We start from the raw sequence: 26,326 nt of genomic DNA on the forward strand, positions 1-26,326 counted from the left end.
CTGGAAACACCGATTTTTTGTTGTTGAGGGAATCACTACCTCTTACTGTTACTGTAGCTACTCTGGATAACAAAAAAATAACACAATATTTTGAATAACATTTCGAAAAAAAATGGAGTCATTTATACCTTGAACTGTAATCGTTTTGCGACCCAGTTGTAACTTTATGCCATGTGTAATTTTCTGATGTATATTATGCATGTTGTTTTTGCTACGTTAATTGTTTACTGCAGCTATATATATAAATCTTAATTAAAAAAAGTGGACAAAAAAAAAATACTCACTTCTTTCATATGTGTTCTAATCTATTGACTCATGCGATACAATAAAATCGTTTAAGTCATCACTCTAAATTATTAAAAGAAAACAAAGGTACATTTTATTGTTTTTATCTTAACACACATATAACAGAACAAAGTGGTTTCCTATATAGAGTGGATGATGTCAACAATATCGATTATCAAAATGATATTTGAATGTGATTACATGTAATTTAATTCATTAAATTGAAATAAGTCGTTTAATTAATGAGGTTTGTTTTGACTATCATTCGATTTCTACCTTTTTAACAGCTACCAAGCTCAATTCTCTGAAGAGTCGTTCCGAAGAATTGATCGGAGCGCCCTCGTTGGCCTGTTCCGAACCATGTCTAACGTCTGGTTAACTATTCAATTGGTGAGTTAAAGTTCAGAGGTCAATTAGAAGATGGCTGATTAGTGACGCATATACACTGTTTTTATTTGTGTGTGTGTATGTGTTTTGTTATTTTTTTTTTTTTTAAACCAGTACGTTAACTTGAATAGTAATTCAGCATTGAAAAGCATAAAAAGGAGACTGTATTAAATAAGTGCGGTAACAGGGTTCCAGTACAAAAGGAGGTGTGACCATGGGGTCACATGGAGGGTTGGGGGGGGGGGAGCTGGCGGTCCATTCCTAAAATAATATAAAACATAAACAAATACAAATTTGCATTTTGAGGCATATTTAGACTATAAATTAAATTATATAATTATATGTCTAAACGCACAATTATTTTGTGTTCATAACTACTTTTTGATCTTTCTTATTTATTTATTTTGTGCATGGGGTTGTACATGCACTCCTCCTCTCTATACAAATAACCCTAAACCAGCTCAATTCCTCTGTATGGTTTCATGGCATAATACATCCTTCAAATTACAAACAAAATATAACAATATGTAAGTTATCCGTTCTTCTTCTGCAAGTAAGCGGCGGGTCAAGGAGTTTTGTTCTCTCAAGTTTGCTTGCATGTACTCGTTCCTGATTTCATAACTATATATGTGATATTATTTTGAATCTGGAAGTTATTCCTTTTTATCCTGGTCAAGGAGTTTCTTTCTCCTCAGTTTCCTTGCATATACCCTCGTTCCCTGATTTCATTACTATGTGACATTATTCTGTGCCATCATAAGTACTTTTGTTTAATGTATTTTTTTATTCCGGCAACTGTCAAAAATGTGTCAGAAAAACCATAAAACATCAGGATTTGGGCCCAGGTATCTTTTTCAACATTGCTCAACATTTGGCAGTTAAAATGAGGGCTTTTCTTCTCATTTACTTTCCTGTTTTGACTTTTCTCTGGAAGAAAATCTGTGAAGCAGCGTGACACTCTTATACGTGATATTTGAAATTTTCCTCCCCAACAGGCCTTACTCAGTAACCTTCTCTTTATGGTCATTGGGATCTTGTTACTAATTTTGTCGAAAGGAGGCGCCATTCTCGCCGGATCTGTTGGACTGGCTCTTTCCTCCATGCTTAATGTGAGTAGATCTAGAACGCCCGTCGTCACTGCCCCACCCCCTCCCATTCCCCCAACATCTCTATCCAAGGCTCATTACTCGACATCAGCTATTCGCTGGTCAACCTTGAACGTTGCATGTAAACTGCTACATTTTGCCAGTAAACTGCTACATATTTGCCAGTAAATCATGTTTTAATGCTCTAATGTACAGTGAGAAGGAAGTAATGATTATGTTGTCTACATTATAAGTTAAGATTGTTTGACTGGATTCCTCACGTGGCATTGTTCAACGGACGATATGGGCGGTATAGTCGATTCGAAGTTCACTTACCAAACTTGAAGTATTATACCGCAGCATAAAGTAAGCTATAAACTAAAATGTTCGCATCACTGCAGTTAGATGTCGACATCTAACAGTTATCGATTTCGAGCTTTCATATGGGAACAGAATCAGACCACAGGGCTATATGGAGGGGGAGGGGAGGGGGCGGGGAAGGGGAAGGGGACTCGGATATAAAACTTATTCTAATCTAATTGATACACCCAATATACAGCGAAACTTGCATTGCATCATATGCGAATGGACATAATGGTGTGTGCGAGTATGAGGTTGTTTGTGTGTGTAACGCGAGGTATTGTTGGAGGGAAGTGGGGGTAGTAGGTGGGTTAAATAGATACAGTTACTTTGGTTTACAAATATTTGTCAACCATATTATTTCTGTTTTGTTTTGTGTCTTTCACTTCCCCCACCCCAGGCTTGTACCCAATTTAGTACCATCGTGAGTAATGCGGCGGAGATAGAGATGTCGATGAACGCAGTGGAACGGCTCGATTATTATGACGACCTGCCATCCGAGGAGTACGACGGTGGGTATTACACGAACAAATCCAGTGGCGTATATACTAAGCGGGGGCAGGAGTGGTCCGCCCTTGGTTTCGGTCGATCAGGGACATGCCAAACCTCAGCCCCCCCCCCAAAAAAAAACAATAAAGAAACATTCACCAATGAATGAGAATTCCTAAACATAAAATCAGTACAAAGCTTTGCCAAAGCCACCTCATAAAGCATCTAAGCCACATTACATAAATAAATAAATAAAAATCCCCTCTGCAAGGACGGTATCCCCTGCACGGGGTGACAAAGGAAGGATCCGCCCGGGTGCAAACTATTCTAGTTACGCCGCTTGATCTGTTTTACCGTCACTCCTTAGTACCTGCATGGAATAAAGTGAGAATTTGAAGTAATGTCGGAAAAATGTGTGCAATTCATTATTCCTTTTGATGACCTGACGTCAGTTCTAATTACGTGAAACTCTCATGACAAACGATTAAAGCCCCAAAATGAATTCCCGTGAAATTCTTTCTTTTTGCATTCTTCAAAGAATCGTTTGGTTTTAGAATGTGCTTTATATGTATGATGAATTCAATGAATAATTTGCCGTATAGCTAGTTTGCAATGAGCTTTGATAGTTAAAGTTGTTTTGTATATAGTACATAATGACAATATTCTTCCCTCGAATAACAGGAATTGTGGATCCTCCCAGTATTTGGCCCGACCAAGGAGAGATAGTTCTGGACCGTATCTGGGTCCGATATGACCAAGACCTCGACCCAGTCTTGAAAAATGTCAGTTTGACCTTTAAACCGGAAGAGAAGGTACCGTACTGTTTTTTTGGGGGGGGCGGGGTGGGGGGGGGGCTAGTTGTTGTTGTTGTTGTTGTTTTTAAACTTTTGGTCAGGTAACCAACTGACGAGGCCCGTAACCATGTTTTACTGATTTTGCAAAAGGGTACAGAATCGATAAAAATTATAACTTACACAGCGATATACGCTGTGTACCCGTATCACTATGCGGATACGGGTCTACAATTAGATATATCCAGCACTATATATTGATAGTGTGGCGTGTTTTTCTTTATGTATCGTCACAATTGTAATGAACACATTTCAAAAATACAATGAATACATTTGAATACAAAGCTTCAAAGTTTGACGTTGGGTCAATGGGTAAATTTCGTGTTATTCTCTGTACACAATTATTCCCTTATATCAGTGTCCTAAATGTCCTAGTGGGTGAGGTTGATACACTAATGGATATATATATATGTATAGTTAGATATTAGGGAGATACTGTGATTTTATATAGAGAGAGTATAAGTTCTTTCAGATATATTGTCACAATTATATGCAGCTCCACGATAGGATTTACCTGAAAGAGACAACTTTATGCTTATTCTACAGATTGGCATTTGTGGCAGAACAGGAAGTGGAAAATCTTCTATGACGTTGTCTCTTTTTAAGATCATAGACATATTTTCAGGTAAGACAAAAACAAATATTGAGTTTTCATTCCTAGACGCGCTGCTTGTCAAAACCTTTGACGGGGAATCTTGTAGCTTTAACCTTTCTCCTCTACCGGATATTGTAACTTTTCTTATTTGTAAAGTATAACTGTTTGATAACCATATTCCGTTCCAAACCCCGAACCCCACCCACCCAACCACCCACCCATATCCTATCTTAGGCTCACCCTATGAGACCTCTATACGAAGTTTCTTTCTCTTATGATAAAAAAAAAAGAAGATGTTTGAAACGGGACAATTTTGTCCTCATTTTGGAAGGTGACAAGATTGCTGAAATTCGTCAATTTGGAACGTATACCGCTCGTTTATTTTGTATTTTTGGTACAAACCCTCTTTGCCTCCGTCCCTAAACGAAATCGACATTTTAACCTGACGAGCGTTTAGGTAGATCTACGGTATATTTATATTAGTATTTCGTGTTATTTTAAACACTCTCGTGGTGTTGTTCACCATATTTGGAACCTTATGTTGCCTGCACAGAGTATAACATATCGCCCCAAGATTATATATGCATTGTCTTTGAGGATACGTATCATCGGTGATTACATTTTACCTTCTTTTTTAATGTTTTATTTACGACAATACCTGTTCGATTTAAACCTGAACATTCTCAATCTTCTTTTAAAGGGTATATCTATATTGATGGGATGAACATCAAACACATTCCTCTTACTAAGCTCAGACGTAAATTATCGATCGTCCCCCAGGACCCCGTACTATTCAATGGCTCAATCAGGTGGGTGTACATCGTATATTATACAAATAATGAATGGTTATGAGTGCAATAGTGCAAATATTTCATGAGTTGAAAGATGGAATGTTCCATTCAACGAGGCGCAGCCGAGTTGAATGGAACAAATTACATTTTTCCACGAATAAAACATTTGCACTATTGCACGAATGGAAACCATTCATTAGTTGTTTTATACAACATATTATATTAAGATGGGTAAAATGCACTCATGCAACAGATTGTTTTGAACAGATAGGTTTCTCTGCTCTCTTACCATTGAAGAAAGTGCTACCAAAAAAAAGTATAACCCATGGTTCTATTTCATAGAGTGGAATAGAGCGGATTTTGCATGCAATCAACGAGCAATTGACCAATCAAATGACCAGAATACAATTAGGTGTTGTATAAATACATTATTATACACAATTGTTATAGGTGACACAGTATCACCTCCTACGACATATATGCGAGAGAGACTATATAATATAATCTTCACTCTTGTTTCAGACTACATCATTGTATTATATTATTCAATAATCAATGTACTTGCCTTGTAGAGATATCTGATTGATTCTATGTGAGACCTTAGATGAATGTGCAAGAAGTTTTGGTCTGACTTGTTTTAATTTTTTTAGCACGTTCATATAATTGAAGGCAACATACCGATAATATTATAATCTTGATGAAAGTTGCGAAGATCACTCAATGTCAAGTAACCTTATCTATACATATATACATATATATATGTATGTATATATCTATATCTATATCTATATATATCTATATATATCTATATATATATCTATATATATATATATATCTATATATATATATATATCTATATCTATATATATATATCTATTTGTATCTGATATATCTTGATGTAAGGTGTTTTACCGGATATAGAAGAGCACCAAACATGTTCTCATGACGTTTCTCGTGCACCCCATGGCTTTCAAAATAGTTACTTGTATGTTCAAATATTGTCAAAATGATTGAATGGAATAAAAAGAAACTGAAAAGACTTGAAACGGCTAAATTTTCTTCGGTATCCATTGTTATCTCATTATAACATTTGTAATCATAACAGCTCTCTTTCATTCTTGTGTATCTCTCGAGAAAGCGCGGTTAAGCGGGTGTATAGGGAGGGGGGAGGGGAGGTGTGAAGGGACCGATGGGTTCGTAAAAGGGGTCATCGCATTCTTGCACTGTTCCTCCCAATGTTGGTATAAAGTGACCGTCAGTCATAAGGTTAAGATCTTTTCTTTTGGATGTCAAAGTTATGATGTTGTATCTGTTCGTTGCTTCACAGATTTAATTTAGATCCGTTGAGTGAAATGACAGACGAAAAACTATGGGAGGCTATTGAGATCGCACAACTGAAAAATGTAGTGGCCAAATTAAATGGTGGTCTTGGTAAGTTAATGAATCCACATCTTAATTGTAATACACGCCGCAATACTAAAGAAACAGGACCAGTCCTCTTATCCACCTCCACCATGATACCCACCCCAATCCACCCCCATCTCAGTTTTCAATGATATCCACCCCATCTCAGTATTCCATGATACACACCCCAATCCACCCCCATCGCAGTATTCCATGATACACACCCCAATCCACCCTCATCTCAGTATTCCATGATACACACCCCAATCCACCCTCATCTCAGTATCACATGATACACACCCCAACCCACCCTCATCTCAGTATCACATGATACACACCCCAATCCACCCCATTCTCAGTATTCCATGGTAAGTACACACCCCAATCCACCCCCTTCTCAGTATTCAATGATATATATACCCACCCCAATCCACCCCTTCTCAGTATTCAATGATATATACCCACCCCAATCCACCCCCTTCTCAGTACTTCAATGATACCCAGCCCCAATCCAACCATCCCAGTACTTCAGTGGTATTAAACATCTTTAAGTTGCTCGTTATTTCATTCTCGTACGTTCTCTTTTTTCAGACGCTGAAGTGAGCGAGGGAGGAGAGAATTTCAGTGTCGGACAACGCCAATTGTTTTGCTTAGCAAGGGCATTCTTGCGAGATACAAAAATCCTAATCATGGACGAAGCCACGGCATCTATTGACATGGAAACTGTGAGTTATATATATAATTTTTCTCCCGATATCTTAAAAAATATGAGTTTGCTGTATATTTTACTGTATTAATTGCATTACTTGGCAGTAAATACCTAGTAAAATTCGTTAAATCTCTACCCCCCCCCCTACACACTTCTCCACCGGGTCAATAGTGAAAGGGCATGTGTATCTATAGAAAAGTTGTGGATGTAACCAAACGGGAAAATGTTGCTATTACGATGAAATGCTAAGGTTATAATTTCTAGCTTATTTTTATTTTAGGGGAGGGGAGGCGGGAGGGAGGTGGGGTTGGAGGAGGAGGGACTGTTGTGTTGCTCGTACGGACGGTTTTATGCTAATATTGTATCTGGCGGGGAAATTTAATAAGGTTGTGTAATTTTAATAATTGCACGCAACCAGTTTTTCCCAAATCATTTCCGTTAAATACACCTGCAAACTGTTGATTATATCTTTTGTATTTTAAACACAGGACGCCATTTTACAGAAGATCGTTGCAACTGCATTCCATAAACGAACAGTGCTGACCATTGCGGTAAGAATTAAGCCAATGTTGTTGTCGTCATCGGTACCGTGGTCATCGTCACCAATAACCGTCTCTGTTGTCGTCGATACATACATACAATCGTCGTCATCGTCATTATCTTACCACGTGCCAATGACGTCATTTGCCCTCATTGTCGTCATCAGTTATAACTGTGTCTTATGTTAATCGTTTCATTTCTGTTATCAATGACATGGTTTCCTATAATTACAAATACCATTTGAATAACTCATTAGAGAAATCAAATCGTCACAACTATCGCAATTACCTTATCCTGACCAAGATGCTTGTCGTTAACTCCCCCCACCCCCCCCCCCCCACCATCATGTTTTTCTGCTCGTTCTTATATGGCGAAAATAAGCAGTGAATAGTTTCTGAAAAAATATGCAAAAATAGTCACTTCATTAACCGGTTTCGGTAAACACCAATCATATTTAGACTTGTCCAAGTCTTCCTTACACGAAGGAACATTAAATCCGAAAAATTTCCCGAGAAGAACAAGGTCTTTCTTAGCTTTTCAGATTGCTTTTTTACATATTTCTGACTAATCTATTAAATATAATAATGATAACGATTGCATTTGCTCCTTTCTTACGACTTATGACATTTCATATGATTTCTCATGATTTTATGCCAACAGCACCGTACAGCCACAATACTGGACTCCGACAGGGTGATTGTGCTAGATAATGGTCGAGTAGCTGAGAATGACACACCAGGCAGATTGTTGCAAAAGGATTCTATTTTCGCTTCTCTGGTCAATCAAAATAAATAAACTAAAAGAGTTAAAGGGTTATTCCTTTTACCTAAAAAAATGTAACATATTTAGGGAATTCCACACAAAGAGTTAACATCCCATCTAATTATCATGTATTTAACTCTAGATGGGGTTATTCAAAACGTAACCATCTTTGGGTCTGATGACTCATTCGTTTCTACAGGAGACGCAATATAGTGACGTCATCACCGCCAACAAAAATGTTCTTCTGTTGAGTAATCTACTTTTTTATTAATTATGAATCTGATTAGAAAAGATTGACTTTACATAATGTCATTCCACCAACTTCTGCCACCGGAGTATTACGTTCATCTGATAAAATGGCTTGCATAATAGATTCACGTGTCAAACGAAAAGATTAACTTTCTTCACTAGAAAGATCATTATTATGACTATCCTATCACGGTAACAGATAAGGCCTAATGTTAACAAAAGTAAACAGTGATCGATAGGCGAGATGAAATAGTCTGAATAGTGTGTGTGGGATAGCGTCTAGGTGAAGCAAGCAGGCTGTGGAGAGAAAAATTTCAATATACAGTTTAAGTTATACATTTATGGATAGTTTTAGACGTAATTTTATTGCTTTGTACTATTTTGCGGGGTATTTCTAGCATGGTTGCTGGCAGTTTATAAGTAACTTTGGTAGCTGTAAATATGCCTAATATCATACTTGTCATAAATGTTTCAGTTCATCAATATTAGACTGAGGCAGGGTATATGGGAGAAGCGAATTAATCTGGTCAATTATTTACAGCGGGGGAGGGTAATTTCGTAATTATCCCCCGTTTTCTACATTTATCTGGAACGAAAGAAATCTTCAGATATCATATTTTATTCCTTGTATACATACATAAAAAATGGGCGAATCTGATGAAAAAGTCTTTGTATAAAAAGCATCAGCAACATATCGCCACAGGAACTTCCATGTATGACTCATGTCCGAGTGCATTTATACAGCGGTATGCTCCTGGGTATACTAAGAGATCATTTTCATGTGTGTGCTTATTGGAACGTTACGCATGAGGTGAGAGGGGGTGGGGTGTAATGACGTCACACATCAATCACTCAATACCTCAGATCGTTATCAAAATGGTTAATATAACCCATTTTCAACTGCACCCCCGCCCCTCCCTCCCCTTTTCATGATTACGAGAAAATAACAAGGAGTAATGTTGACTGTAATGATATTTGATCATAGAAAGTCCTTGTAATTGGGCAGCTGGTATTTAGTTTTCGAAATTATTATATTTTCATTCATTGATTTCATTAAAATGTTGGTGCTTCTTTCGAATTATAATTGCTACCTTATTTTGTGTCACATTTTTTGTTTCTTTACGATAACTTGAGAAAACAAGATGAAACGAAGAAAGCGAGGTTGAAATATTATAATCATATATTTAATTCATACATGCCTTGTTACAAACTAAATCTAAAGAACATAAAATAACACAATACCATAAAGAAAACATTCAACCTTCCCTTGTACCAGATGATTACCTACAATTAATATATCATGTTATGTATTACTCAGATTAATTATCGATTTTATCCATTAATGCATTATGGTCTGAATTCTATATAAATAATATCTACAAGGTGTAACGTTGATTGAAAATGGACATAACTATCAACATTTTTTGTGATAAATAGTTCAATGATTGAACAGTACATGGAAGCATTGTACTTGTAAACCTCCTTGAAATGCACACATACCATACATTACGGTAACACACTTGAATTCTCGTAAATTAAACCCTCCATAAATACAGATTTGTCACACGCAAAGAATTCCTCGCGATTTCTCTATCGATGAAATCGTAAAGTTTAGCTTTAGACGAAACCCGTTGGGATATTTATATAGAGTGTGCAAAGTATGTAAAATATGTAAAATAACCCTAATTTTCTTTTAAGTTACCCCACCAGATTGCTCTCATCTTTTAGAATATAGTAATTCCGAAGTTTGATTGAGGGGTGGGGGTGTTGTAGAAGAAGGTGGTATAAAGTAAGAAATACTTTTTGTGTTCCATTTCGGTAAATGTATCTGTTCCTGTACCTGGTTAACTTATTGGTCCGTTCTCAATTTCGGTAAGGGCATTCTTCCCACCCCTTAGACAAATATGCAAATATGAATAACAATGCACCTATACCATCTAAGTAAGATAAAAAAGAAAACAAAACAAAGGAATAACTATACCCCTTTCGGCCCTGTACCTCTCTCTATCTGTCTGTCTCGTTTATCCCTACAAACTCCTTTAAAATCAATTATAGCAAAATGAATAACCATACACCTATACCCCCTAAGTAAGATAATTAAGAAAGAACAAAAGAATAACTACAACTAATTCACGCCTTGTACTTCCCTCTCTCTCCACCTCGTGAATCCATACAAACTCCATTATAATCACCTCAGATAAATGAAAAGAAAAATAAATTGTATAAATACCCTTTAGTATGAGATAACAAAAGAATCACTACAACTTGTGCTCCTCTCTCTGTCCTACTAACTCCCATATAGTCAACTTAAAAACAATTACAAAAGTAAAACCTATATGATCTAAAAATGATGAAAATTTCGAAATATATACCCAAAACGTTGAAATTGTCAGCACACATCCCACTGAGCACATGTGTTATTTATAATCATTCCATTACGATTGTGTTTTTGTTACAGGAAAAGAACAAAACAAGAATGGAGCTCAAAAGATGAAAAAATACATTAAAACGGGCATGGTTCATCAACGTAATAATGTGCTAGATATATAAAAACAAACGTTTATACATGTTTTAATAATAATAATAATAATAATAATAATAATGATAATAATAATAATAATAACAATAATATACAAGAAGAAAAGTAATAATAGGTATAACAACAAATTGTACTACCTGAGTTCTTTTGATACATAACACATCGTCCTATAGCGTGCTAATCTCAAGGTCGAATCTTCGCCCAATACGGCCTGTTTTGAAAACTATATCAAATTTCGATGGCCTGAAGTTTCGATTATGGCAGGATCTTCCGAAGGTCCCTATTAAAGATTCGAACGTCAGACCCTCTAACTTCTACATATTTGCCTCCACGGGCTTTTACTATACAGTATAGATCAACAAATCGTTATAACTGTTTTTCTACCTTTGTTTTGAGAAATGTGAGAAATCGTAACGTGAGAAATCACTACTTTTTACCCTCGTCCAACACCACCACCCCCCACCCAATACACCGCTCATAGAATAGCTCAGAGTATATCACACAACCTCCATATCTGGCTTCCTTCGCCGACCTCAAATCTTAAAGACCCCATACCGCAATCTTTCGATAAATTTGTTTAAAAGTGAAAGTAATAAAGAAAGAACAAATAAAGAAGGAAGGAAAAACTGCTACTTTTAGTCACGAAATAGATCTATCTATATAAAATATTTGATTTTCGATATCACGTGACGAAAGACTTATAATTTCTTCTCAGTGTGGGGCAGGATTGTTTGGGGGACATTCGCCGGCCACAATTGGTAGATAATTGTTTATATTCAAAGAAGAACGAAAAGGAATGAAAAGAAAAGAAGAGAAGGGTATAAATAGTTTCACGCATATTTTACATAATTTAGTTTGATATAAGAGAAGACCCTTGATATACTTAACATCTACACAAAAAATAGTACGAACCGGGCTTATAAGAACAATTATTATTTGTAACGCCTTGAATGGTTTCTATGATATGATGTGATATTAGGCTGCATGGGGGCCTACACACATATACACCGTCTTCCTAAATCAACAATGTTTTATAGATTGTGAAATATCTGTTATATTTATTCTATTGTGTTTTATGTTAGGGGTTCCTTTTCTTATCATACTGGAATGTGCGGAAGCTTTAACAATGATTTATTGTGTTCGTTAAAGCATTTGTCTTCATTCAAGTGAGTTTTACTACAGATGTGAACTTGTTGCAAACCTTCACAAAATGAAACTCTTATCTCTTTCGTCAGTTTTTGCGGCAAAGGTTTATAGTAGTAAATTTTTAGAGACTAAACTCACGTTTTCTCTTTAGGATTAGACGTGATGTAGCAGAAAAGATGCCATAGATACTTCAGGAATGTAAAACACGAAGCGTGTAGCGGCAGTGCTGTTAGTAACGTTACTTTTTCGCGTAACAGGTATACAGGCTCGAAGGAGAGATGCGACGAGTAACACTAACTTTAATTTTTAAAGGTCGAGTCGAGCAATTTACCAGTGGCCGATTTCCTGACACTCAGTCATTATATCGATGGGCAAAATGTTCTTTATTCGCATCGCTTCACTTTTGAAATTTGGTTATTCGTTAGTTATAACTCATTACAACTCTGGCCTTATGTTTGTTTGTTTTTATTGTTGTTGTCACAAAGTAGTTGTACTCTGCTTGTGAATGTGTGTTCTTCATCAGCAAACCGATGATGTGGCCAGGTGGATAAAGGCGGTGGCATTTGAAGCAGTGAGGCTTAGCAATCGAGAGGTTCCGGGTTCGATACCCGGCCGGGTCATAGTAAGGTGGGTTTTTCATCCCAAGAACAATCTACGGTTTTCCCATTTGAAATGACTTTTCTAAAATTGAAAAGATTCCAAATTTGAGTTAAACTGTTGAATTGGAAGCCACCCGACTTGTGAGTTGTAATCCATAAGCCCTTGCGGGCCACATTTGTGGTCGCTTAAGCGTCGTAAAAAAATAACTGCTGATTATTATTATATTATTATTATTGTTTTGTTATTATTATTATTGTTATTATATAATGAAACGCTAGTCAGTATGTCCTGCATGTATATGATGACACATATGTGTCGAGGGAGATCTTCGATTTTAAATCATCATTATTTTTGATAATGTTTTTTTGAAAACCAACGTGTGCAAAGACTTCTTGCAGTCGAATCCATACATGATCCGTGTTGATGTATAAAAAGCCCGAATTTATAGGTTTTCAGAGATGTTACGCACTTTGTCATTTATACAAAGGACGTACAGATTCTCGCGTATAACTCTTAATTCTGGTCAGTGTGTTTGGCCTGCCCGCTATGTTCAATTGTGAGTGTTCCTTTCAGCGTTACCTATAACTCAACGGTTTTGACGATATACCGTATATGCTGACGATATACCGTATATGCTGACGATATACCGTATATGCTGGTTGTGCGCGTTATGGTTGTATACTTCTTTTACCCGTCAACATATTTTTCTTGTCGTTAATTCGGTAGTATGCAAACCATCATACATAAAAATACATACTCAATAGAACCGAGGTAGATCCATAAAGTTCAAGCCTTCGTCCGCGTGCTATCAATTTCCCCTGAAACTATTTTATGCCGTTGACTTGCTCCTTGATAGCGCCCTCTAAAGATTTCACCACTGTGATTATGTCGAAGGTAAGTTTGACGTGGTTCTTGCCGTCTTCGGTAGAAGTACAAGATTCTTTCAAGCAGTCAATCAAAACTCGTTGATTCTCCTCGCTGAGGGTTTCGTAACTTTGCGCGGCGTTGGTCAAACAGACGAAATCTAAAAGAAGTTTACCGCCCTCAGTTTTCCGCTCGAGACATCCGCTTACATCCAACCTGTACTCGACACTTTCAACGCTGTACTCAAAGCCGAGTTTCTCGAGCACCGCGATGACGTCATCAGAATACCTCTTGTCGTTGCGTTCAATTGGAGATGAGTTAGTTTGATTACTCTGCAATGTTTCAAACTTCTTAAAGGTGTTGTACAATTGATTGTTGGCTGTCAAACAAAACAAAGAAGGGTAGATGCCATGACAATATCAACATAAATTAGTTGCGGACAATAACAAAAACGATTAAATGCAAATCTTAGCTTTTACTGCAATAAACATTGAACCCACTGCACTGACTACAATAACACAATACCTTTACAGCCTTGTAATACTGATTGATAGTAAAGCAAGTCAGATGATACGAATAAGGCGGCCATTTTTTTTTTTTTTAACGTTCACAAAGTTCGTCTGAGCAAGTACGTGTCTTTTGGCATATCCTCCTAGAGATTTGGGTTTGCAGACGAAGAAAATGTTTCTCATGATCTCTCCTCTACCAAACTCCTACATTCTACGCATAACATTAACTGTCCGTCTGTACCGGTCTTTACGTGACACCGTCAGCCCAGGTATTAGCAATAAATTGATGGTAAGGGAAGGATATTGGTGCATGGGAATAAGGGTTTCAGGACTTTAAACTGATTTGCGAGTACGGTGCGAGCCCCCCCCCCTTCCCTCATTTCTATGCCTCTGCACTGGTCGTCAGCCACTATAGCCCATAGCAGATGCCAGTAGCTACCTGCAGGTGTTTTTTTTATGTTGTTGTTGTTGTTGCATGTTGTGCTATAGTGTGCGTGGGGCTGTGATGTTATTTCCTGGAAGAAATTAATGTTCTGTTTATACAGACGATATTACATGAATTGGCGTTGAGAAACATTTTAGTCGTATTACACCGTGACAGTAACAGTGTTTAACAATCTACAGTGCGTTACACTGAAACTTCTATACGTAAATAACATATTGCCGATCGACATAACAGATCGAGTTTTCTAAAATATGGAAAAATTGATAATTAAACTTTGGTTATGTAGACATAACTAAAGTTTCATTACCAACTTCAGGAGTCGACTGAACGGGTTATATTTAATTAACATTTTTAATTAATGTAGTTATGGTTAGACATTTAAATTGAAAAACAGAAACTATTAAATTTCTGTCAATCAGATTCAAAAGAGGGAGTGTGCGAATGACCTCTTCTCGAAAACATGATCGAGACGTTTACCCTATAAAGCACTGTAAATACGATACTATACGAAGATCGATTCATGAGAAATATTTAATCTTATACATAGAGAGGAATAGCAGATATTGATACTAATCTCTTTGCTATGACTTTGGGTATCCAGGGGCAACCATGCACATACAAAATAGTCAATACCAAAATATTGAAAAAAATAAATTAAGATGATTTAGTTTCGGTGTGTCTAGTCGTAAAATGGTTGAATAATCGCTAGAAAAGATTGTTGATAAAAACTATTTAATTCTATTGCTCTTTAATTGTTCGGTGTTAAGCAGGACAATGCATTAGCTTCCTGGACCTAATCCGATCGATAATAGATGTAATAATGCGAAAGATTATTCCCCCTGGAGGCATAAAGTAGACAACCAATGAAATGACGAGAAAATTCGAGAATTGCCTTTTGATATAAAATCGTGACACAAGCCCTCATTCAGAAACTAGTTTTTCTTACCCCTTAAATCGGTTAATCTCGGTTGGAATTATGTAATTGTTTTGTGATCCGATGCAAATAGAAGACATAGTCGAATAAAAAGTCGCTTTTATTGTCACTGTCACGCGCCCTGCAGCGCCTCGCAAATATGACATCAAACGCGAAGTTTAAAGCAATTCACTGAGCTGATTAACAATATAGCATTGCATTACATTAACCTTATCCGTCCTGCTACCGACCTCAATCCCGTTATTTTTTTTTCACTGTTTGAATGTGGCTACACATTGCAGTTTTCCTTTTTCGCCGTCCTAGAAGGCCCCGTTAGCTGGTTATTTCTATCAGTAGTTATATCGCAACTTTATAGTCCGATTCTTATATGTAAAGTGGGGTAGGCTTTATAGATAAATCTGCTGTAAGAATGTGACAGGTCCAAGTTATAGGTGTCGATATCAATTTTTATTCTTAATACTGCAAACTTTTTCCATATTTTACACATCTCTTATGACATTAATGAAACAAACCAGTAATAAAGTAAATGTAAAAGCATATATATTCTTTGTAAACTTATAAGTTCTCCCCTAATGTACAGCACCATGGTTGGGCCACTATGGTTGGCCACTATGGTTGGCCACTATGGTTGGGGGCAATGGTCAGGACAAAGTCGGTTTTCTTTGCCCAGACTTATTCTGTATTGACAATGTTTGTAAGTCAGTCAAATTTGTACGAGACTAATTTGGCTTTTATCTTCACGCAGACCACCTTTCTAACCCCCCCCCCCCCTACAGCATTTTCACGGACCCTCCGGTTTGAGAAAGATGGGCGTAAAACGCCCTCCAATCGATAAGGTACAGTCGTCTTTATTTCGCGGGGATAACCTAAAACCTGAAATCGCTTCACCGTGTGTGTGTCCTTTTTTCCCTTCTTCTTTTCTTTGTCTTTTTTCGAGTTTGTTAGCTATTGCAATTTTTTTAAAGATCGGCGGGATTTTACCATCTAACTTATTTCTGAAATCTAAATCTCCTATCGAATTTGATACGTTGACGCATTTGTACGCAAAGGTCATTGCCAAGGTCAAGACTGACCTTTTGTGACAAATTCTTTTGCAGCTGAGGAGGAAGATTTACTTTTCCCTTTTGTTGCGAGAATCGAATGTATATCCCAGGGGAGTTGAGATTGCAAAATATTCTGGCATTTGGTCGAACTTTAACAGGCTTTTGTGTGTGACGTTTTTTGTCAGAACAACTAGGTCAGTAGAATAGGTACAGTTGAATTCCGTCTTATGTTACTTTAAATATTGCCCGCAATTTCACCGTTTATGCAACTTATTGACCAGGGGAAGGAAGCCACACTTTCTGGTCTTAATGCGAATAGTCAAAACTTCAAAGCCTTTGTCGGAGGTTTTTTTTCCCATTCATTTTCTGTAGTTTGAATATGAAATGTTCCAAAAAGCACGTAAGTGCTTAGAGTGGAATATGATCGTTTATTAAACAATTGCACCCTTCCAACATTTCAAATTAGAAATTTCGAAAGCAGCACTGCACACAAGACTTTTAAGCAGGGACAGCGGATTGGTAAACAGATTCAATGTGGTGGTTGGGGGAGAGGAGGGGCGGAGGGGGCACAGTGGAACATGGCAGATAGGAGGGATTTTACCATCTAACTTGCTTAGTAGATCTGCTATCGAGTTGAAAACAGGACCAATGTGGTTGGGGGAGGGGAATGGGCGGAGGGGCAAAGTGGAACATGTGATCTTTTATCAGTGGACATTTAAAAGCTTTCGACAAAATGAAATCACTTTGTATTACGTACAACAAATTCAACAAAATGATACTGTTAAATAACAAAAAGCGCCTTAGTTTATTTAAAATGGAAAGTGGTACTTTTTAATAAAGAGGGGAACTTGTTTATTACGAAAATGGTACCTTTGAGGACTTTTCACAAAAAGGAGCACAGATGGGGCATGTTTTTATTTTCTCTCATCATTTCTTGCTTTAATCCAAGAAATCAAACACGATAATAAGGTTGCTAACTATAACTTATCACTTTCATACCAAGTTTAGGAGACGAAGAAAAATTGCCTCTGAATAATTCTGAAATTAGTGAATAATTCTTTCAACACGACATACCCCTTTAAGTTAAAGAATGTGATTATCTATGCCTATCGGCAGTGTAAAAATACGGATGCTAAACATGACTCTATTTTTCTCTGTTTATATTGAAGCCATTTTTTTTTCTCTTCGCGATGTGTACAGACAGCGGCCGGTTGCATCTTTACGGATTGTCGACGAAACAGTATTAGCTTTTACATGACTTTCTAATAACCTTCTGGCTTCGACATTGTTGTAAAAAAAAAAAACTTTCTCCAAACTAAAACTTAATCTACTAATAAATAAACTACTTATTAATAAGTAAATAATGAAATAAATATGTTACTTTCAAATTTTATGTTAAGCGCGATGACAAGTTGTAACAATGACGCCGAAGATAATTTGTGGGGTAGACTTTGTGAAGTCGTTCGCGTATTATAGAGTTTAACTTCTTTTTATAAGGCCAAGCAAAACCGGCTCGATAAGAAAACGAAGGGGCACGACATGTAATTGATATAGCATTCATTTTTGGGGTCGCTAACCTTGCAGGAGAGTAAACTTAGCCCGAAACATTATCGCCGAACAGCTGCTGACGATAAGCTATACTCGTCAACGACATATACGTCATAACTATGGTGTGTTCACTTTGGAACTGCTGCATTAGATCTGAAGTTGTCAACTTTGCATTATGGCGAAGCCGTTGTAAATATTTATACACAACTGGATACCACTCAATCAAATTTGCAAAATGCCGCACTTTCGCAAGTACCAAGTAAAATAAAAAAAAAATAAAACAATTATAAGAATGAGAAGCTGATTTACGATTCAAACTGGTAACGTACCTTTCGTACTTTCAGTCTATAGGTCAAGTGCAATACGATACTGAAGAACACACGCATATGTCATTCTTTTGATTTGCCATGAAAGTATATATATATATATATATATATATATATATATATATATATATATATATATATATATATATATATATATATATATATATATATATATATATATATATATATATATATATATATATATACATATGCGAGTTTCGTGATAGTCTCACCAACCACAATGTGCGCATGGGCAGTAAAATCATGAAATTAGTTATTGTATGAGGGAGTTTCAATTATATATAATACAGACGTTTTACTTTCATTGACGATACTTACAGCGTGATGCTAAACTGATTAACATGACTCCACCTTCGACTAACATATCATAGTACTTTTGGATGGCGCCCTCTATACTGCTCACGTGGTATAACATGTGTAGCATGTGGATGAAATGGCTTCTTGGTGCTTCTTTTGTAAAAGATTTCGGTGGAACATTCTGAAAGGCAAAATAATCAGGCAGAAAATAGTTAGGCATATACTCCTTTAAAAATGTGTTGTCTACAATATATCCCTGTTTAATATAAGATAAAACAAAATCCAAAGTGTTTTCTTGCCGTTTTTCATCCCTGAAAATATTAGTTTCAAACATTCAGGAGAGTAATACATAGAACAGGTTTCTTGACAAGAACTTCCAATCTTTCGACGCAAAATAACGCGAATATATAACTGTACAATATCTATTACACGCGTTCAATAATATGCTACCGTGTGAGAGGGAATGTAATGGCTTCTAGCTTATGTTACATCGCGATATCATCAACTATGTCGGTATTCATTTGGTCGGTGTTTGATGTACGGCATATCGTTGCCATTCAGACTTGAAGTAATCTACTTCTGTACATTTGTATGATGACATTTCCAGAACGGCCATAGGTTTGATAAATAAGACAACTCAGCATGTACTTGAAAAGTCATCTCCCCTCCCCCTCCCATCCCCTCCCACCCTACCCCCCCCCCTGGTAGGTGATATGACATGGGTAGGGTACGAGGTTTCTTTCTTTGTACTATAAACCAAGGTGAAGGTATGTTCAACTTCGTTTCGTTTCGCTTATTTGTATTACAGATATGATACAGAGTCTAAAGATAACATGAATACATTCACAAACATGATGTGAAGGAAGTAAACTACAAAAAACGACCTTGAGGGCTTGTCGAGAGCTTACTCCCTGATAAAACACAAACAGAAGCCAGACAGATAGTCATTTAGTCATTTACATTAGAAGCACCGATTACAACCCGTCCCTAAGCTGACAATACCCATGTCCCAGTTTTACCCCCCTCCCCCCCTCCTCCCATTTTACGTATACACGCTTCTCAGCGGGAATGCTCACATCTCATCGAAAATCCATTTAGCTGAGGTAACATTCATATCATTTCATTAGATATATCGGTATATCGGTATATGGGTATATCGCTAAAACCGTACCTGATATTTCTCTGCTGTTTCCTGGGTCCATTCTATGTTGACATTATCCAATCGAGGTTCTGTCTGTACTCTCTCTTTGAAGACACCGAGTGCGTCACCGTTGGGGTCGATACCGATGTTATGTAATCGTGGATGAAGCTCAGACGCCTTCTTTAACATCTCAACATCCATAATTCCTACAAAAGAATGGTCAAGTTTAATAGGAGAAGCGTAAAAATCCAACCCAATGCAACACATTTCATAAAAAAAATGAACAGTTAAATAATGGTCACAAAAAAGTGACGTAAACTACGAAAGGGGGGGCTTATAGGTATACGATTTGCTATGGCCTTTCGCTCATCTGTACACTCCAGGACCACCACCACTAACCCCCCCCCCCCCCACATACACACACCTCCCTCTCTCTTAATTTAACTTCCCACTTAAACTTTGCGATTGCGCCGTGAGATTCATGTTCTTCTCCAGTTGGACGAAAAATGGGTGGGAGGGCCATGAGCGAGAAGATAATTCATTAATATAAACATAACAAACTTTATACAGCATTCATATTTTATTGTTCAGAATAGTGAGAGAAAAGGAGGGGCGAGGGGGGGGGTGTACCATGAGTGGAAGAAAGGATACCTCCTGGGGATTCCTCCCTCCCTCCCTCCCTCCCTCAGTCATATTGTACATATTTTCAAAATATTTTTTTTTCTGTGCTTGTAAGACTTTATTCAGTGGATTACTTTGCCCGTTTTGAAACAGAGTCCATGTATCTGACGAGATCGAAACGTCTGGTCCTCTTTAATATCCATCCATAACCTAATTAAACCAAACACATGTGAAATAGACTCCATGTTTACGTGTAAAGCAGTCAAAGTGCACTCAGATATATGCATAGCACGGAGATATTCACGGATGTAATCTATCAGCTGTTTCATAATGACCTGTCACTCTTTTGAGCCCACGCCCATCAGCAATGAACCTCGATATACTATATAATTATGACTAATAGTTATAACACAATTGAAGCTATCCACGTTGGCATAGCACCCAACCAAACAAACAGACTGTAATATTTTTTTATCATATATGTATATATATAAATATGTATGTATACGAAGCGAATTACCACTGAAATTTTTCTATCATTCTGCGCAAGATTTCTTCAAGTTTTTGATTGACATAATCGCTCTATTGTGTTTCTCTTTTAGGCGTCAAAAAAGTTGGTCCCTTATGTTTTCTTAGTACCTCTCCTTAAAATCGATCGCTTGAGGACAACACCATATATAATGGTTATATTGACTAAGCAAAAAAAAAAGAGTGACAAAAGGGTGAGAAATTGTTTAAGCTCATCACGAAATATCAACATCAGGCTCGGTCCAGAATACTACGATGATTTCGAGGTAGTTATATGATCATATGGTATACTCATTGATGTGTACGAGAAATAAGTTTTATCATTTAGAAGCGCCCTCCTGTATGATTAACACAGCCAAGAGAGATAGAGAGGTGGAAGGGGGGAGGACGGGGAGGAAGGGGACGAGGAGGGGAGTATAGAGAGGGGTTTACCAAAGAAACGTTCAAGATCTCATTAAGTGGATAAGAAGAACTGTTTCCAAGGTTTGTTCCTACTGTTTACATATATCGGTCCTCCCAAACCTTCCAATCCTTCTTGTCCCCGTAAGGTGGTGCTGGCGGGTGGGGGGATGTAAGACGTTTATAGAGGGCGTACACCACTATCATACACTGATTCGAGACTCCATGTACAACAGTGGTCACTCTGATCTAAGTCGCGATTCAACGATTAATTTAGGAATTTGGCCCTGACGTAGTTGAAGCGGACTCCCGCATAGAGGGATCTGAGGGGTCTCCATCCCTCCCCCACCCCCGGAAAAAATTATGCATGAAATGGTGCATCCTGAGGCATATCAAAAGTATAAATAATTAAATCTATATAAAGTTCTACACGCAAGGTTGTGCTAATAGCTTATACGGTTAATTTTTCGTGTGGGTTTCAAAAGGGATATACCCCCCTCGACACCCCCCCCCCTCCCATCACCTCGCATGAACACCCTGTGTGATTAACTAGGTCAGAACCAGAACGTCTAAGAGTTCTAGCTCCCTGGATTATTGTATACATTGCAGAGGAATTTGAAACACTCATTTGTCGACATTACGTGATAAGTTAGTTAGTGTATGGCAAGTTAGAAACTGATTACCTTTCAAGTACCATTTCGAGCAACAGTCAACAGTCAACTGTCTGTATATTTATCCTTTGATCTTTGCAGTAAACCGTTAAGGTCATCACAACAGACAAACACATTACAAGTACATATTGTTGTATCGTAACAGTGACGTATGTCTTATTGTCGGCAAGGTTAAGTGTTGATGAAGTTATAAAGAATAAACTGTTCAGCGAGTTCAGCATATCCAGCAAATACAATCATTGTTTTTCTTCATGCATGTAACCTGCGACGATACAGTTATTAACGACTTTATTCACTTCACTGTGAAATATTTTTATTGACATATTCTGGCTTACGATTGAGACCACTTTCCCTAAAATCATCTAGAATATTAGCTTTAAGGCAAATCAAAAGAGAAAATCCCTGATCTTTGCAAGAGACAGGTGTGTTAAAATCCCACAACATACGAGCATCAATTCTCTGAAGCGAATATCACTATGTTGCAATGTTAAATATCTTCTCAGTATAGGCAACTACATGTGGTGCTCAAGATTACTTTAGACCCGCTCTTACAATGTACATTATGATATGCCTCTTCATAACCTCCCCCACCCCTCCTCCCCCACCCACCCCACACACACGCTCAACTGAACTTCAGTTTACCAAATTCCTTCCACCGGCAAGGCTAGTAAACAGAGAACACACACACTGAAGGAGGATAATAAAAGTATGACATTGACCAAATCGGAACTTATTGAGTTTGCCTGTTCACTAGGTTCTGGACAGTTTTAACCACTGTTGACCTCAAATAACCGTTCACCTCCACCAACAATTAAAATGCAAGCAAAACTCATTAAAGGCTACCCTAAGTTAGCTTATTTACAAAGATTGTTTATCACTATTTGTCCTCAAATGATCTTTGACATCCACCGAGAACGAAACGTCGAAAGCCTAGTAAGTATAAAGTTCATACACAAGCTTAGCATGGTGAGTGATCGTGCTGGTATACAAACCAAGGTGTTACACACAGGCACATACTGTACGAGTACACATCACATCACATATTCCGTCGCTTTATGGAATCAATAAGTTGTTGCTACAATATTTTAGGTCAATAGCAGTGACCTTTACATATTGAACTTGACTTTCTGTTTTTTATAGGCTTCTTGAAAAATGTCACTGAAACAAGTCAAAAATGGCTGTCCAATGCTGAATAGACGTTCACTAACTAGGACTGGAGCCATAACAAGACAAATACATGATAGGGTTATCGCTTAACATAATACGTGATGCCGGGTGTAATAACAGATACCAAACAAACACATTAAAGGTACAAAAAAGATTTAAAAAAAAAAAAAAAAAACAGGCAAGACTGAACAATTTCGTGATGTTTTCATGCTCTAGTAATCCGTAATGTTCAATATGTAACATTATCTTTACCAACCTCGAACTATGTTCAACTCTGAAAACGTGATGTCACCATACATAGCGAAACTTGTCGGAACGCGAGAAGGGTCAATCAGGATATGGGATAACAATGAACCCATAAACGTCGGTCTACGTGCTCAGTTATAGGTATAGACATATTTTAGCATGATTCCTTGCAAGGACAGAGTTCGAATCAGCCACGGGGAGTGTATACAGCAAGTATAGGATACAGTAGAAAGTATACAGGTGGAGTCGCCGTATCCTAATGGTCGACTCTCGCAAATCGTCAAAAGTCATACTGATATGTACTATTAATTTGTCTTCAAGACACAAAGAATGAAAGGGGACAATGGTATCACAAATGTCAACCATGTCACCAGATGTGACTTGGAATTTCTTTTCAATGATTTTTTTTTTTTTTGGGGGGGGGGTTGTATTTGGCGCAAGAGGCGGGAAAAACTCTAAACTATTGCATGTCTGTTAGACAGCCATAATTTATCATATAACTCCGAGCAAGCCGTACGGCAGTATAAGATACGACAACCCGTAACTGTCCTGTCCATCAGTACATCGATGCTCTTGGCGGTAAATTATTGAGTACTGTGACCTCTGTTTTCCCTCTGTTTGTGATTATATGAACCTATAATGTCTACTATTTTACAGTAAATCAACTGGCTATTCTGATGTTATGTCAGGTTTAGGTTGTTCACCCCTAGCTTGACCTTCCCCTTTGTGTATATGATATATTGTTTACATACGAATTTCAAGTAAACAAGAAATATTCAGATCAAAACTGACAAAACAGGCGATATATATATTTTGGGGTACAACAAAAATGGAACGCAACTCAACAGAGAATTTTGTTGCATGCAAGTGCGGTGAAAATGTTGTGTAAGACTTTTATATACTTCTTATATAGCTTAGTAGTAATGTCTAGAATTTTTTTCCCTTTAAGTGCGCGCTCCACCCCCCCCCCCTAACCCCTCTCTCCACTTCCCTCTCCCTCTTTCTCTCTCTTAGAATATCGAGGACACTAACGATGAACTTATAAGGTCCACTGGCGTTATATTTTTCCTTTTCTTTTACTTTCTTGCTGTTCTTATTTGATTTCTTTCGGAATATCTAACTGTTTTTGTTTGAGTAACTAGGCTACATAAAGGACTTATAAAACTTTTAAACTTATAACAGAGTTCAGCAGATATATGTTTTTCTAAGTTCCGTGTAATTGTACCCCTCAAGTGACATATTCTCCCGATAACGAGGTTAATTTCACAAATGATGCACACCTCGACTCAACCCCAGCTTGAAGCAAACAGATTTCGGTCAATTTGAACAAATATCTTTGTTGCAACAAGTATTTTTCCTTCAGTGAGCATGAGTAGTCAGATGTCAAGTCACGTATTCAATCGACATTAGGGTTAATTTTACAACGATGCACCCCTTGAAGCTAATTGTAAAAGACCTTCAACTTGACTACCAATATTTAGATACGTGTAAAAGCTCTCTATTGTTAGTAGACAATGTCTGTTTATAAAATATAATAGCCTAATATGCATGCAATACTGATACTGATACAATAGACCGAGAGAAATTTGGTCTCACGGTATATGGAGCGCCGTTGTAGCATAAAGTAGGTCATAAAGTATACGCACATGCACGGAACAAAGTTGATCATATTTGTGTGAAAGATTATCTATTACTCGGTCATTTAATCTTAAAGTCTCAATACGTGTTTGCTGATGAAATCTCGGAAAACAAACTTTCGAAGCAGATTCAATGTTTCTTATTCTAAATACACTCCGACCATGTGGGTTTAATTGAAAAAAAGCTGCCGCAATCAAAAGAAAGAAATTTATTTTAGGTTGCCCTTATGTCGCGAACGGTTTACCGTAAAATCACTGCGACCGCCCATATCAACATGTTCATTACACAAATGTAACCTATCTATACTCGTATCGTCCACTTTTTTTTTACCCAATTCCACGGAGGAAACGTCTGGAAAAAAAAACTGTTTATTCATTGCAATGGAAAGAAATAACAATTTCTCAAGCTACATCGGTAAGACGAGAAGAAAAATGCGATTCAAGAGAAGAAACCTAACACACAGGCTAGCCACGAATTTGAAAGTAGTCCAATAGGCCTAAGCCGCCTAATGGTCGTAAACAAAACAGAAAGATTTGATTGGCGCATGATCTGTTGGGCGGGGCTTGTAAAATTTTGATTGAAGTTTGTAGAAACTACGGACTCGTTTATAAATCTGGCGAATTTTATTCAGCTCAAAATGTTTAACGACAGATGACCCAATAAAAATTATGAATATTGGTATGAAAATTGCATAGAACGGTGTTATTTTCAGTTTAGGGCAGTTTAGGGAGTTTTTAGGGCAGTAAGCTGGAAGGTCGAATTTAAACTTTGGCAACACATTGAGACTTGAAGTTTCATTAGTTTATACTTAATTGTTGTTTTCACCGAAATCTGAATCATGTATGCATACACTGCACAAAATTTCAAGAAAACTGCGTTATTGTTGAATAGTAAAACCACAAAGGTTAGCAAGCGAAACCTATATTTCACATGAAATCATCAACTGTGTATTTTAAACGTGTCGAAGAAAAATCTGATATGCCGAAATGAGTCATTCGGAGTTTATTTGGTACACCATACAGGTTGCTGGGGTAACAAATAAAGCTGATGTTGTTTGTTGAATATCAATTGTTGACACATTCTTACGCAAAGAGAATGCAGCTATAAGGATAACTCTGTCCAGGCACGAAAATTAT

The 26,326-nt window shown here is 37.3% G+C and overlaps 2 protein-coding genes across 8 annotated transcripts in view; one reads left to right on the forward strand and one right to left on the reverse strand.

Moving 5' to 3' along the window:
* Window positions 1-9,585, forward strand: part of LOC139961198 (ATP-binding cassette sub-family C member 9-like) — a 31,418-nt gene extending 21,833 nt beyond the window's left edge. Inside the window, exons 23-32 of the mRNA XM_071960202.1 lie at window positions 573-675; window positions 1,668-1,781; window positions 2,518-2,629; window positions 3,288-3,418; window positions 4,004-4,082; window positions 4,753-4,861; window positions 6,171-6,274; window positions 6,839-6,972; window positions 7,445-7,507; window positions 8,157-9,585. Of these exons, the coding sequence (XP_071816303.1) occupies window positions 573-675; window positions 1,668-1,781; window positions 2,518-2,629; window positions 3,288-3,418; window positions 4,004-4,082; window positions 4,753-4,861; window positions 6,171-6,274; window positions 6,839-6,972; window positions 7,445-7,507; window positions 8,157-8,291 (1,084 nt within the window). The 3' untranslated portion in view covers window positions 8,292-9,585. The remainder of the gene's footprint in view (window positions 1-572; window positions 676-1,667; window positions 1,782-2,517; window positions 2,630-3,287; window positions 3,419-4,003; window positions 4,083-4,752; window positions 4,862-6,170; window positions 6,275-6,838; window positions 6,973-7,444; window positions 7,508-8,156) is intronic.
* Window positions 9,586-9,669: 84 nt separating this feature from the next.
* Window positions 9,670-26,326, reverse strand: part of LOC139961200 (histamine N-methyltransferase-like) — a 50,168-nt gene continuing 33,511 nt past the window's right edge. For all 7 annotated transcript variants that reach the window (XM_071960205.1, XM_071960207.1, XM_071960204.1 and 4 more), the window contains exons 3-5: window positions 19,951-20,126; window positions 18,801-18,960; window positions 9,670-14,035 (exon numbers count right to left, since the gene is read on the reverse strand). In XM_071960205.1, coding sequence (XP_071816306.1) covers window positions 13,617-14,035; window positions 18,801-18,960; window positions 19,951-20,126 — 755 coding nt within the window. In that variant the 3' untranslated portion in view covers window positions 9,670-13,616. The remainder of the gene's footprint in view (window positions 14,036-18,800; window positions 18,961-19,950; window positions 20,127-26,326) is intronic.

The sequence above is a fragment of the Apostichopus japonicus genome, chromosome 20 (assembly GCF_037975245.1).
Source record: "Apostichopus japonicus isolate 1M-3 chromosome 20, ASM3797524v1, whole genome shotgun sequence".
Taxonomy (NCBI): domain Eukaryota; kingdom Metazoa; phylum Echinodermata; class Holothuroidea; order Aspidochirotida; family Stichopodidae; genus Apostichopus; species Apostichopus japonicus.